Source organism: Phoca vitulina, unplaced genomic scaffold, assembly GCF_004348235.1.
Source record: "Phoca vitulina isolate PV1807 unplaced genomic scaffold, GSC_HSeal_1.0 scaffold35, whole genome shotgun sequence".
Classification (NCBI taxonomy): domain Eukaryota; kingdom Metazoa; phylum Chordata; class Mammalia; order Carnivora; family Phocidae; genus Phoca; species Phoca vitulina.
In genome coordinates, this window is record NW_022589738.1 from 19,731,907 (window position 1) to 19,745,618 (window position 13,712).

Sequence of the window (13,712 nt, forward strand, 5' to 3'; positions counted from 1 at the left end):
CCACTCCCCCTGCTTGTGTTCCTGCTCTCGCTGTGTCTCTCTCTCTCAAATAAATAAATAAAATCTTAAAAAAAAAAAAAAGCTAATGTGAACTTAGACTCTGAATCACCCCCTTCAAACCTAGTCTCTCCACATATATTTTCCCTTAAAACCTTTGTCTTTTTAATCTTCAGTCCCCCCTACTTTATATCTTTATATCCATCCTATTTTATATCCTACCAAAATAGAACTAGATTGCTTATGTTGAACTCCAGTCTTCAACACTTAATAACTATGTTTTAGGGCAAATTATATAAATAACCGTTCTGAGCTTCACTTTCCTTATCTATAATAGGTAGATAGTAATAGATAATACCTCAGAGGTATTGAAAGGATTGAGTAGGGGTGTGTGTGTGTGTGTGTGTGTGTGTGTGTGTGTGTGAATACATATATATACATACACATATGTATGTATACATATATGTATATATATTTCTTAGAGCAATGCCTGGAACATCATAGATATTATGCAGGAACTTGGCACATGATAAATGCTGTATGTGTATCTCTTGTCATCATTGTGGCCATCATCATCATATTTACTGGTTTCCCCCTGTGTTCAATTTGGATTAGCTTATATGTAACTTTTAATCCTCTGTTATCTATTCTTTGTGTCAATTTTACTTTTTCTTTCTCTTTTTAGATGGGAGGTTTGGGATTAAGACCTCACAAAAAAGAATTTCTGGAAAAGCTTCATTTCATAGTGAAATGGAGGGTGAAGATACAAGAGATGATTCATTGTATTCCATTTTAGAAGAACTGTGGCAAGATTCTGAACAGATAAAAAGATATCAGGAAAAACAGAGCAAACCTCTGAGTCATGCTGCTTTCATCAATAAGAAAGTACTGAATACAGAGTGGGATTTTGAATACAAAGACAGTGGAAAATTTGTTCATCCAAGCCCAAATCATATTCCTTCACAGAAAAGACCCCATAAATGTGACTCATTTGGGAAGAGTTTTAGGCATAATTTGGACATACATATTCCTAGTAAAAACAATGCAACAAAGAACTTTGATAAAAATACTGGACATGGTCAAGTTTTCACACAGAGCTCTTCTTATACTAACCATGAAAGTACTCATACAGGAGTGCAATTCTGTGAAAGTAATCAGTGTGGAAAAGTCCTCAGTCTCAAACAAGCATTCAGTCACAATCTGAAACTTCCTGTTGGGGAGAAAGCAGATATGTGTTCTGAATTTGGGAAGATACTCACCCAGAAGTCACACCTCTTTGCATCTCAGAGAATCCACACTATGGAAAAACCTCATGAACTTAGCAAATGTGTAGATGTGTTTACACAGAAGCCACTACTCAGTATATATCTGAGAGTTCATAGAGATGAAAAACTGTATATATGTACTGAATGTGGGAAGGCATTCATCCAGAATTCAGAATTAATTGTGCATAAGAAAACTCATACTAGAGAAAAACCCTATAAATGCAATGAATGTGGAAAATCATTTTTCCAGGTGTCCTCTCTACTTAGGCATCAGACAACTCACACTGGAGAAAAACTCTATGAATGCAGTGAATGTGGGAAAGGCTTCTCCCTGAACTCAGCCCTCAATGTACATCAGAAAATTCATACTGGAGAGAGACACCACAAATGCGGTGAGTGTGGGAAAGCCTTTACCCAAAAATCAACACTCAGGATGCATCAGAGAATTCATACAGGGGAGAGATCTTACATATGTACTGAATGTGGGCAGGCCTTCATCCAGAAGGCGCACTTGATTGCCCATCAAAGAATCCATACTGGAGAGAAGCCTTATGAATGCAGTGACTGTGGGAAATCTTTCCCTTCTAAGTCACAACTCCAGATGCATAAGCGAATTCACACAGGAGAGAAACCCTATATATGCACTGAATGTGGGAAGGCCTTTACCAACAGGTCAAATCTCAATACTCACCAGAAATCTCATACTGGAGAGAAGTCTTATATATGTGCTGAATGTGGAAAGGCCTTCACTGACAGGTCAAATTTCAATAAACACCAGACAATTCATACCGGAGAGAAACCCTATGTTTGTGCTGATTGTGGGAGGGCCTTCATCCAGAAGTCAGAGTTAATTACACATCAGAGAATTCATACTACAGAGAAGCCTTATAAATGTCCTGAGTGTGAGAAATCCTTCTCCAAGAAACCACATCTCAAAGTACATCAGCGAATTCACACAGGAGAGAAACCATACATGTGTGCAGAATGTGGGAAGGCCTTCACTGACAGGTCAAATTTCAATAAACACCAGACAATTCATACTGGAGATAAACCCTATAAATGCAGTGACTGTGGAAAGGGCTTCACTCAGAAATCGGTCCTGAGTATGCATCGCAATATTCATACATGAGAGTAACCCTTTTTCTTACAAGTGAGAAAGCCTTATCACAGAAGTCAGGTCCAAGTGTGTGTCGTAAAATCCATCCAAGACAGATCCTATATGAATACACTGCATGATAAAAAGCATCCATCAGCCTCTCTCCCTGAGATAAGAAAAATTATTCAAAAGAGACCCTCTAAGAATGCATTGAATAAAAGGGACTTTTCATATTTGCATGGCCTCACAAAATATAATAGAATTCATACTGGGAAAAATGCTATCAGTTTGATGCATTCAGAAAAGCCTCCCTATAGAAAGTATTATAAGGCAAATTGTTACCAAATTCTTTATAGATGTGGTGAGCAAAGGTATGTAAATGACAGTCATGTTTACTGTGTCATATTAAGCAAGGTAAAGTGGCAACAAAATGAAAGGAAGAACAACAAAATAATGTATTTGATGTGTAGACCTACTCTCAGTTCTGTAGGGTGTTTGTGACAGAACACATTACACAACAGGAAGAATCATTGAATTGAAATTCTTTTTGGAATTTAATATAATTGTGTCTGTCCAATATCTTTCCTATTGAATCCTCCTGTGAATCCACAGTTTGAAAGTCATTATGGTTTTATATATACACACATCTGCAGATACAATCTCACTTGAACACATAAATATAATCCTATAATTCATGCTGGTTTCCACGACATTGTTTATCTTCTTTCCTTGTGGTGCAATGCAAAATAGCCACAGACCTCTCCCATCCTTTGCTATGTTACTCTTTTTTTTTTTCTTTGATTAAGAGGTAGAGCTCTCTCTACTCCTTGACTCTGAGCTTGGCCATGTGATTTGCTTTGGCCAATGTACATTAGCAAAGAGATTCAAGAGGCTGGAGAAAAATCTGCCTTGAGGCTTATCTTCTCTTGCTGCTCTCTGGAATTCTGAGAACTTCATGTGAGGAAACTCAAGAGTCTTCTGCTGGGGGATGAGAAACCACACGGAACAGAGATGGGCCAGCACAGATAAGTCCTCTTAGAACAACTGCCAGGCAGGAGAGTGAGACCTTCCTCAACCTCCAGCCCCTGCCAAACTGGCCCACACCGAAAGAGCCATACCAGTTACCCCAGCCAACCTGAAGAATTATGAGATACATAAAATGATTATTGTTTTAAGCTACTAAGACCTAAAAGGGTATACTCGTCGGCGGGGGGTGGGGAGGGTGGATTATACAAAACATAAGACGTGGCATTAGCTCTGGGCCTGGGTGGCAGGTGGAGACTGGAAACAATGAGGAAAACTGTTAAGAAAGGCTGGAAAAGATGGCAGCTCATGTTATTTACTAGGGAAAAGAATAGCAAAACAGCATGCTCTGTGAGAAGATAGAGAATATACCAAATGAACTTGTGGAGAATGTTGGAAATATCAATTTGCTTCTTTTTAGCTGCATACGGTGAGGTACCAAAAGAGAAATGAACTAAGGAAATAACTTCCATTTACAAGCAGAATTCAGAAGAAATACCAAAAAAGCCAGGACTTGCTGGGTTGGAAAATAACTATTTCTCACACATCTCCAAGTCTCTCCAGCCATCAAAATATTCTCACGGTGAAAAATGGTCTCAGGGTAGAGATCAAATCATGGATGCGGCTATAACACCCTTTGTTAAAATGTGTGAAATATTTAAGTTGGTGTTTGGGAGACTCTCTCAGCTAAACCAAAAGGCTTCTAAAAACTTCATGACATTGTCTGTCCAGTAGCCTGAGGCATTGCTAAAGTAGAGAGGGGCCTGTTGTAAAAAGAATTGTCAATGTGGCATTTGGGGCATGGACTAAATACAAACGAGATTCACAGAACCACCTATAAAGTCTCTAATAGAGTTTTACTACCTCCGGGTTGGACTTAAAGGAATTGAAACAGTCTAAAATGAAAAGCAGCCTTGGACTACCTTCTCTAACTTCTATGAACATGAAGCAAACAGAGAAAGTTACTCAGCTGCCATTTCTTATGGGAAAAGAAGGATGTCTCAGAGAGAAGACCCAAGAACAATATATTAAAATGGACTGGGAAGCTATTCCCAGGTAGAACTGTAACCCAGTCAAGAAACATCTGCCCCTGGAGCAGGGAGACCTGACAACATTTGTTCTGTGCGACTTCAGAATTGTTATGGAACAGTGACTAAGATGTGCCTCTTGTTCCTCCCTTCTTTTAAATGAGAGTATCTACTGCAGTTCACAGTCCCTGTCTCACCAGTGTGTGTGTGTGTGTGTGTATGGGGGGGTGATGGTCATATAACTTGTCATTTAGCTCACAGGTCGCTGGATCAAGAACCTAAGAAATTGCACCCAAGGAGCTTCAGCCACATCTGAACCTGATACAGAAGACCTGAGGTCCTGGATTTGAGCCTGATGCCCTAATTTGGGATGACATTTGGAGGTCTTGGAATGAGGGTGAACATAATTTGCATGGTGTGGTAACATAATAATTAATGACCAGAAGATAGATTGTGTTAGATAGAAAATGTTACAAATTTCTATCCTCTCTATATGTGTGTCCCTTTTCAATATTTTGCTTTGTGTTTCAGTTCGGGTAATTTCTATTAACCTATCTTCAGGTTCACGAATTTTAACCCCTACCCTGTTCAATCTGTTTAACTGCTACTTCTGTTAGGGCTACTGATGAACCCATTAAAGGCATTCTTCATCTCAGTTATGTTTTCTTTATTTCTGGTATTTCCATTTGACTCTTACAGTTTTCATTTTTCTGCTGAAATTCCCCATCTGTTCATACCTGTTGTTCACATTTCCCACCATCCTCTCTAACACATTAATCATTGTTAATTTCAGTTCCCTACTTGATAATACTAACAACTGGGTCAGCTGAGTCTGGATTTTTTTATTGCTCTGTCTCTTAATGGTGGACTGTTTATTCTTGCTGTTTTGCATCTAATCATTTTTGGCTGAATGTCAGATGTTGTATGGAGGAGAGTAGAAACTGAGGTAAATATTTATTCCTGGAAATAGTTATGACTGCTCTTCTGATAAATCGTTAAGGGGGGAGGGGGTGAGTCCATCTAGTCAGAATTTGGGCTGGGTTTAGGTTTTGTTGTTGCTGTGGTACTTTCATTGTACCATAGACTTCACATTTCTCAAATATTACCTTGGGCTTAGGGTAGGCACTGGTTTTCCAGATAATTTTTCTCAATATTCTTGTACCACCCTTGCCTTTAGGCCTTTCCTGTGTTCCTGCATCTCAGGGAGGATCTCTCTCCATGCCCGTGTCTCTCCCTTAGTAGTAGACTGCTGTTATTACTTGGGTCTTGGTGACCTAATGAGTAGGGGTCAGGAGTTGTCCTGGGCCAACCCCAGTTTTAGGCAGGGACTTGTATCCCTAGGTCTTGAGGGTGGAGTTTTTTTTTTTTCAGTGATCCTGCCCCTCCCCATTGGTAAACGGCCTTTAGTGGTCTCAGCTCAGGATAATTACCCGCCCTTCCCCCATGAATGGAAGATTTTTTTTTTTCCTTTTCCTTTTTCTCTAGCCACAGCAGATCTGCACGTGTATCCTGGGGGTGACTGGGTTTGCATCACTTCCCCTAGTGGTTTAAGGCTTTTGTTCTGTAAGGAAGTAGGGTCCCATTGGGGCTTTGTGCCATTTCTCTATCAGCAGCTGTCCCCTTGCAGGCCTGCACCACTGAGAGAGGCTTTCTCCAGTCTCCTTCCCTACCCCCATTATTTCTGGTGAGCATCCAGTGGAGGTCTGTAGCAAAGAGCCTGCAAGTGAAGGCCGACTATCCTTAGGTCTCCAGTTCTCAGGGGTTCTATATTCTCATACTATCCCACACTCAGCCTTTAAAGCTTCATTAAAACTTCTTGCTGAAATGCTGCTATGGTGGACCCATCTTCCTTCTTGCTTTGCCACAGGTGACTCAGTGACAACTTCCTATCTCCTTTGAGGCACTTGTCTTATACATCAAGCTAATTGGTTGCTCTATGGTCTTAGTTCTTTGATGAGTTCAAGAAAAGTTATGATTTTGTAGATTGCCCATATTTTTTTCTTATTATAAGAATGGGAGCTATGCTCTTTCCAGATGTCTACATCCCAGGCAGAAGACAGAAGTCTGGATGGTCTCCTTTGGCCATTAACATCAGAATATATGCCCCCGTTTCAATGTGACTCTTCCACTTCACCCATCAGGAGATGGAGTCCATTTCTCCAACCCTTAAAACTGGGCGTGGCCATTTCTTTGGCCAATGGGACATTAGCAAATATGACACAAGCAGGTGTTTGAGAAGTGCTTACACATTGAGGTTTGCCCACTTTTGCTCCTCTTTGGAATCCTAAGGACAAGTGTGAAAAGGCCCGGGTTGTGCTATTAGATGATGAGAGACTTCATGGAGCAGTGATGGAATAGAGATGAACCATCCCAGTTGAGGTTCCCTACACCAGCCAGATTTTCATCTGCCAGACATGCAAATGAAGCTATACTAGCCATCCAAGCCTGGTCAAGCCCACTGTGGTCAGTAGCATCTGAGATGACCCTGCAATGATCCCCATTTCCTGGTATCCACACCTTTGTATAATCCCCTCCTCGAGCTTGGGCTGGATTTAGTGACTTGGTTCTAGTAAATAGAATGAAGCTGAGGTAATGGGATGTCACTTCCAGGGTTAGGTTACAGAGAAACTGTGGCTTCTGTTTCGGGTACTCTCTCAGATGGCTCACCCTAGGGGAAGCCAGCTGCCATCTCATGAGGCAGGTCTATGGAGAGACCCATGTGAGTGAGTTTGGGAGCATATGCTCCCAGGCTAGCCTTCAGATGAGACCATAGCCCTAAATGACAACTTGGCTGCAACCTTATGAAGACCTTCAGCCAGAGACACCCTTCTGAGCCTCACCTGAATTCCTGACTCACAGAAACTGTGAGATAATAAACACTTGTTGTTTTAAGCTGCTAAATTTTAGGGTAACCTCTTACATAGTTACAGATTAGTAATACACTGGTGCAGAGTAGAAAAGCTCTGCCATCCATCCCACCCATCCCAGACAACTCATAGAATCATGGATTAAGTATTGATTGTTTTAAGCACTAAGTTTTGGGTGGCTTGTTACCCAGGAAAAAAGCTAACTAATACATTTATTATTTATTGAATTTCCTCCTCCACTATTCATCTCCAACAGATAACCAATACTAATCAACTACTATGAACACTTTCATGTTTTAATCTGTGCTTTTAATTATATATAGACATACATATGTTCCCATGCTTATAATCAGATAGAAGCTATATAAGGATTGTTTTCTTCCTTGAATTTCAAATATGGGATCATGTCATACAACTATCTCTGCATCTTGCTTTATTACTCAACAACTATTTTGAATGGTTGCATGATAGTTCATAGGGATGGATATGCAATAATTTATTCAACCTTTTTCCTATTAAGATTTATACACACACCCCTTTTTTTTTTTAACTTTTTTTGTCACTAGGAGCAATGCTGTTAAAAATATTAAGAGGTAGTTTGCATAGTGGTTAGGTAGATGGGCTCAGGAACCAGTCTTGCTAAGGTTTTAGTCCTGGCTCTACTAGTTACTGGCTATGTTACCTTAGGCAGGTTAGTTAACCTTTTTGTCCTAATTTCTTCAGCAGTAAAGGACATTCACACTAGTACGTATCTCCTAGATTTGATATGAAAAGTGTATTAGCTGCTCAGGGCAACTCTAACAAAGCACCACAACTTGAGTGGCTCAGAACAACAGAAATTGCTTGGTCTCACAGTTACGGAGGCCAGAAGTCTGAAATCAAGGAGTCAGCAGGGCCATATTCCCTCGGAAAGCTCTAGGAAAGGAACTGTTCCATGCCTCTCTCCTAGTTTCTGGTAGCCTCAGGCATTCCTTGGCATTAGATGCATTACTCTAATCACATGGCCATTTTCTCCCTGTGTATCTTCACATTGTGTTCCCTTTGCATGTCTGTCTCTGTGTCTAATTTTCCCCCTTTTTGTAAGGACACAGATCATATTGAATTAAGCCCACCCTAATGGCCTCATTTTAACTTGAACACTTCTATAAAGACTCTATTTCCAAATAAGTTTACATTCTGAGATACTGGGGGTTAGAACTTGGACATATCTTTTTTGGGGGGGGACACAGTTACCCATAACAAGAAGTTAATGCATTTGTTTGTATAAAGCACTTAGAACTATGCATGAAAAGCAGGTCTCAATGAATATTAGATGTACCCCACTTCCTGTACCCTTTAATTCTCTGTGCTTGGCCAGGATATGAGAGCTTGTTTGTGGTATCTTAGTCTCATCTAATTACCTAAAGAAAATGTATTGGGTAACTGGAAAAGCAGGCCTAGGACCAAGGTTTGTGCTACCAACATTTGAGGACCCGGCCAAGAGGGATTCATCTACAGAGGATAATAGGAAGGAGCAGCCAGAGAGGTAAAAACATACCAGGTGAGCAAGAGGCTCACAGAAGACAGTGTTGGAAACACTGTGGAAGCAGTGTTTTACTGGGGGAATTGTCCAGACTGGAGCTCAATTCGTATGAAGATGGAAAACTGGTTCTTGGAATTTGTGACAAGGAGGTCACTGTTAAATGTGATGAGTGTTATTTTAGAAGTGAATTTAACTAAAGAAAAAAAACTGAGCAAACCTGAAGGAATTTCTGAACTCAAGTAATGTTACTTCACCACAAAACTTTTTCTTTCGATAGGAAAATATTAGATCATTGGGCTGTATTACTCTATTGTTGTCTGGGTTACACTAAGAAATGCATTTTCAAGAATCCTATTTGACTCCAGGTTAGAGTTGGCCAGAAATAGAGACCATGAGATTTGAGAGGTCAAAGTGAAGGAACAACCATTACTCTACAAGTTTAAGATTAGACACAGTGAAGGACAGATGCAGAGGTACCCAGAAAGTTTTACTTTTTCCTCACTCTCTTCCATTCTATGTTCAGCCCTTCTTTGTATCTCCCAGCACTGCTGACCACCAGTGGTCCCAGGCACCATAAGATGCTTGGCTGAGGCCCACAAAGGCAACAGCTTTTCATAGACTTCTCTATAAGCTCTCCCTTGACAGTCTGAATTCAGCAGCTGGATGTGCCTGGCTTCTCAGATTTTCCTGCAAGCTGGGACTTATTCACCACCCATGCCAGTGTTTCAAAAGGGTGGTTTAGTGACTTCTCTAATCTTCCAACTCCCCTTTCCATACCTTTACTTTCCCAGCTACTCCCACAGTTGTGCATGGTCAAATTCATATAAAAAATTCCTTATTCCATAATATTTATAGAATCCACTTACCTGATTGAACCCTGCTTGGTAAGTTACTTCCTTTTCCTGAGAATCCTGGTAAATGTTGCTCTTTTAAAATTGAGTGATGCCATTGAGAAGTCTTAGACTAATCCCCTCTCTTTTTTTTTCTTGTACCTCTCTGCCATATAATTCTTTTTTGTGCACGAAGTTAAGGATTTTAGAAGCATATGCCTTGGTCTTGATTTTTTAATTAATTTTATGTTACAGTGAGCTGTTTCAATCATGATTCAAGCCTTTCATTTCAGTGAAGTTTTAGTTTATAAACTTTTTTTCTGATGCATTTTTTTCTGATCCATTTCTTCTCTTCTTCAAGGACATCAATTATTGCATATATAATATGTCTGTCATCTTCTGCATTTCATACCGTCTACATTCATTTCATATCATTATTCTTTTTAGCTGTGAGTGATTGTCCCTAGCCTCCTATTTCAAAGATAGTTCTCCATGAATCTCTCATGTTTCTCATTGTCTGGACATTAACAGCCAATGTGCTCACATTTATTTATATTCCTGGGCAGTAAAGATAGAGAATGTTTTTCTCCCTGGAGAAATTCCCAGAAAAGATCTGCCTACATTCCAGTATGATAAAGATAATGTTTCTCTCTCTGAAGAGGAGGATGGGCAATAAAATGATAAAGCACATTTTAATTATGCAAATTTCTAATCATGTAGAAGTATTGAAAGAACAGCACAGTGAACACACATGTATAACTTTCAACTAGACTCAACAATGTATACGTAAATTTTTTCCTGAAAAATTGATGGTAAGTTATAGACATAGCGTTACACTCATAAATACTTGAACATCTGTTTCCTAAAAATAAGGACATTCTCCCACAAAACTGGATTATCAGTATCAACCTAATTTTATGATATCTCATAGCCAGTCTATTTTCAGATTTCTCCCATTGTCCTCAAAATATATTTTACAGCTTTATTGAGGTATAATTAGCACACGGCAAGTAGAATTTGATGAGTTTTGACATAAATATGCACCTTTAAAACCATCATTACAATAGAAATAATGAACATACTCATCACCCCCAGAAGTTTCCTTATACCTCTTGTCATCCAGTTGTCCCTCCCTACACCGTTCCCCCCATCCACAGGCAACCACTGATCTGTTTCCAGTCATTATAGATTAGTTCCATTTTCTACAATTTTGTATAAATGGAATCATACCATAGGCACTCTTGTTTGGCTTCTTTCATTTAGCATAATTATTTTGTGATTTATTTGTGTTGCTATAGGCATCTATATTCATTCCTTTTTATTACTAAGTGGAATTTCATTGTGTGTGTGTGTGTGTGTGTGTGTGTATATATATATATATATATCAAATTTGTTTATCCATTCATGTGTTGATTAAAATGTATTGTTTCTATTACAAATAAAACTGACGTGAACATTTATATATAAGTCTTTGTGTGGACATAGCTTTCATTTATCTTGTATAAATATTTAGGAATGAATGGTTTGGTCATGTGGTGAGTGTATATTTAACTTTTTAAGAAACTGCTAAACTGTTTTCCAAAGTGGTGTACCAATTTTATATTCCCACCAGCAGTATATAAGTGTTCCATTTGCTTCATATCTTTGCCCTCATTGAGTATGATTATTCCTATTAATTTTAGCCATTTTAGTGGGAGTGAAGTAGTATCTCACTGTGGTTTTAATGTACACTCTCCTAATAACTAATGCTGTTGAGAATCTTGTGCTTTTTTGCCATCTATATATCATCTTGGTTGATGTTTCCCTTAAAATACTTTGCCCATTTTTAAATTGGGCTGTTTGTCTTGTTATTGAGTTGTAAGAGTCCTTTATATATCCTAGATATAAATCCTTTGTTAGATATATATTTTGCAAACATTTTCTCCCAGGTTTGCCTTTTCATTTGAATAACAGAAGAGCAAAAGTTTTTAATTTTAATAATTCCAGTTCATTTATACTTTCTTTTATAGCTCATGCATTTTGAGTATGGTTAAGAAATTTTTGTAAAACTCAAGGTCACTAAGATTTTATCTTATGCTTTCATCTAGACATTTTATAATATTGACTCTTTTGATTCTATGATCCATTTTGATTTAACTTTCTATATGGTCTTAGGAAAAGATTTAAATTCATTTTGTTTTGCATATGGCTGTTCAGTTGTTCTAGAACCATTTGTTGAAAAAGATTGCCTTGTCATCTCTGTAAAAAATCAGTTGGTGGTATTTCTTGAAGTACTTCGGTTCTGTTTTTCTGTCTTAGTGCCAGTACCACTCCTGGTATTGTGGTAGCTTCTGTATTACTATAGCATTACTGCTTACTATAGCTTCATAATAAGTCAAAGTCAGTGTAAGTCCTCCAACTTTATTCTTCTTTTCTTCTTGTCCACAGTTGTTTTTGCTATTGTAGGTCTTTTGAAATCCATATAAATTTTAGAATCAGTTTGTTGGTTACTATAAAAAAAAAGCCTGCTTGGGTTTTGATTGGGATTGAATTGAATCTATAGATCTATTTGGAAATAATTGACATTTTAACAACATTGAGCTTGCAGATCCATGAACAGGGTATATCCTTCCATTTATTTCATTATAAAATGACTATTCTGGTAAAAAAAAAATTTTTATATTATAATAGCCACTCCATTTTTTCTTTTGATTAATTTTAGCAAGTATATATTTTCCCATTAAATGTATATAGTCTGTAGCCCTCCAGAGGCTGAGCTGATACCACATGGCCCAAAGCCCCTACCATAAATTATATTGTTAGTATAGACTGTCCAGCGTGGCTCAAGCCTTCAGGTAAACAGATTCTCTTATCAAACAAGACACTCTAAAGGCTGAAGTTACCTCCTAGGAGCCAGGGCAAAGGGCCAAACCTTTCTTTGGGCAAGGTTAATCCTTTACTAAGCTTTTTCTATTCCAGGATCCAATCCAGGATACCACATTCCTTTTAGATGTCATGTTTCCTTAGTCTCCTCGTCTGTGACAGCTTCTTGGTCTTTCTTTGTCTTTCATGGGCTTGACACTTTTGAAGAGTAGTCATGTATCTTGTGTTTGTCTGATGTTTTATCATAAACAGATGATGAGGTTATGAGGTCATGTGCCCTTCTCATTGCATTATTTCAGGGATAGATGATATCAACATGACTTTTTAGTGGTGATATTAACCTTGGTTACTGTGCTGTAGTGGTATCTCCCAAGTTTCTCTGTTATAAAGTTACTATTTTCCTCTTTCCATACTCTTCATTAGAAATGAGTCAAAGTCCTCAATACTAAAGGAGAAGGGGGATTAAGCTCCACATTCTGGATGGAGGGGTATCAAAGAGTTCATGGTCATATTAAAACCACCACAAGGGAATTACTTCGAGGTTATGCAAATGTCCTGTTTCTCCTTAAAGTTTTACTCAGTAATTTTAGCATTCGTCAGTGGATCTTCCCTTCATTGATACTGCTATCTTGTTCCAATAGTGATTTTCTGTTTCCCTCATTGCTTCTACATTTATCTTTTTTTAAAAAAAGATTTTATTTATTTGACAATGAGAGAGAGAGAGCACAAGCAGGGGGAGCGGCAGGGAGAAGGAGAGACAGGCTCCCCACTGAGCAGAGAGCCCGACGCGGGGCTCGATCCCAGGACCCTGGGGATCATGACCTGAGCTGAAGGCAGACGCTTAACCGACTGAGCCACCCAGGCACCTCGCTTCTACATTTATGAATTGGGATTCTTCTGTAAGAAAGATTTGCCCTTTCCATCCTCCATTTATTTATTTATTCAATTATTTATTTATATCAATATGAATGAATGGACATTTATTTTATTCTTTGTGTTATATTCCAATACTGCATTTTTTAGGTTGCACAAATGGTTACAGGTTTAGCCATTAGGTCTTTGAGGTTGGCTCCTGCATCCCTCTGACATGCCCCCATCTTTTTACTGTAGAGGAGGGCACTTCCTTATTTACTAGAACTATAGGATGGTCCAGGCTCATCTTGTATTTTCCCTATTCCAGATCTAGAATCAGCTATTAATTTCTCCAATGAGATCTGGTTCC

General features: G+C 38.7%; 1 protein-coding gene across 5 annotated transcripts in view; it reads left to right on the forward strand.

Moving 5' to 3' along the window:
• ZNF81 (zinc finger protein 81) overlaps window positions 1-8,807 on the forward strand; it is a 104,355-nt gene extending 95,548 nt beyond the window's left edge. For all 5 annotated transcript variants that reach the window (XM_032426598.1, XM_032426597.1, XM_032426593.1 and 2 more), the window contains exon 6: window positions 683-8,807. In XM_032426598.1, coding sequence (XP_032282489.1) covers window positions 683-2,391 — 1,709 coding nt within the window. In that variant the 3' untranslated portion in view covers window positions 2,392-8,807. The remainder of the gene's footprint in view (window positions 1-682) is intronic.
• The last annotated feature ends 4,905 nt before the right edge of the window (window positions 8,808-13,712 follow it).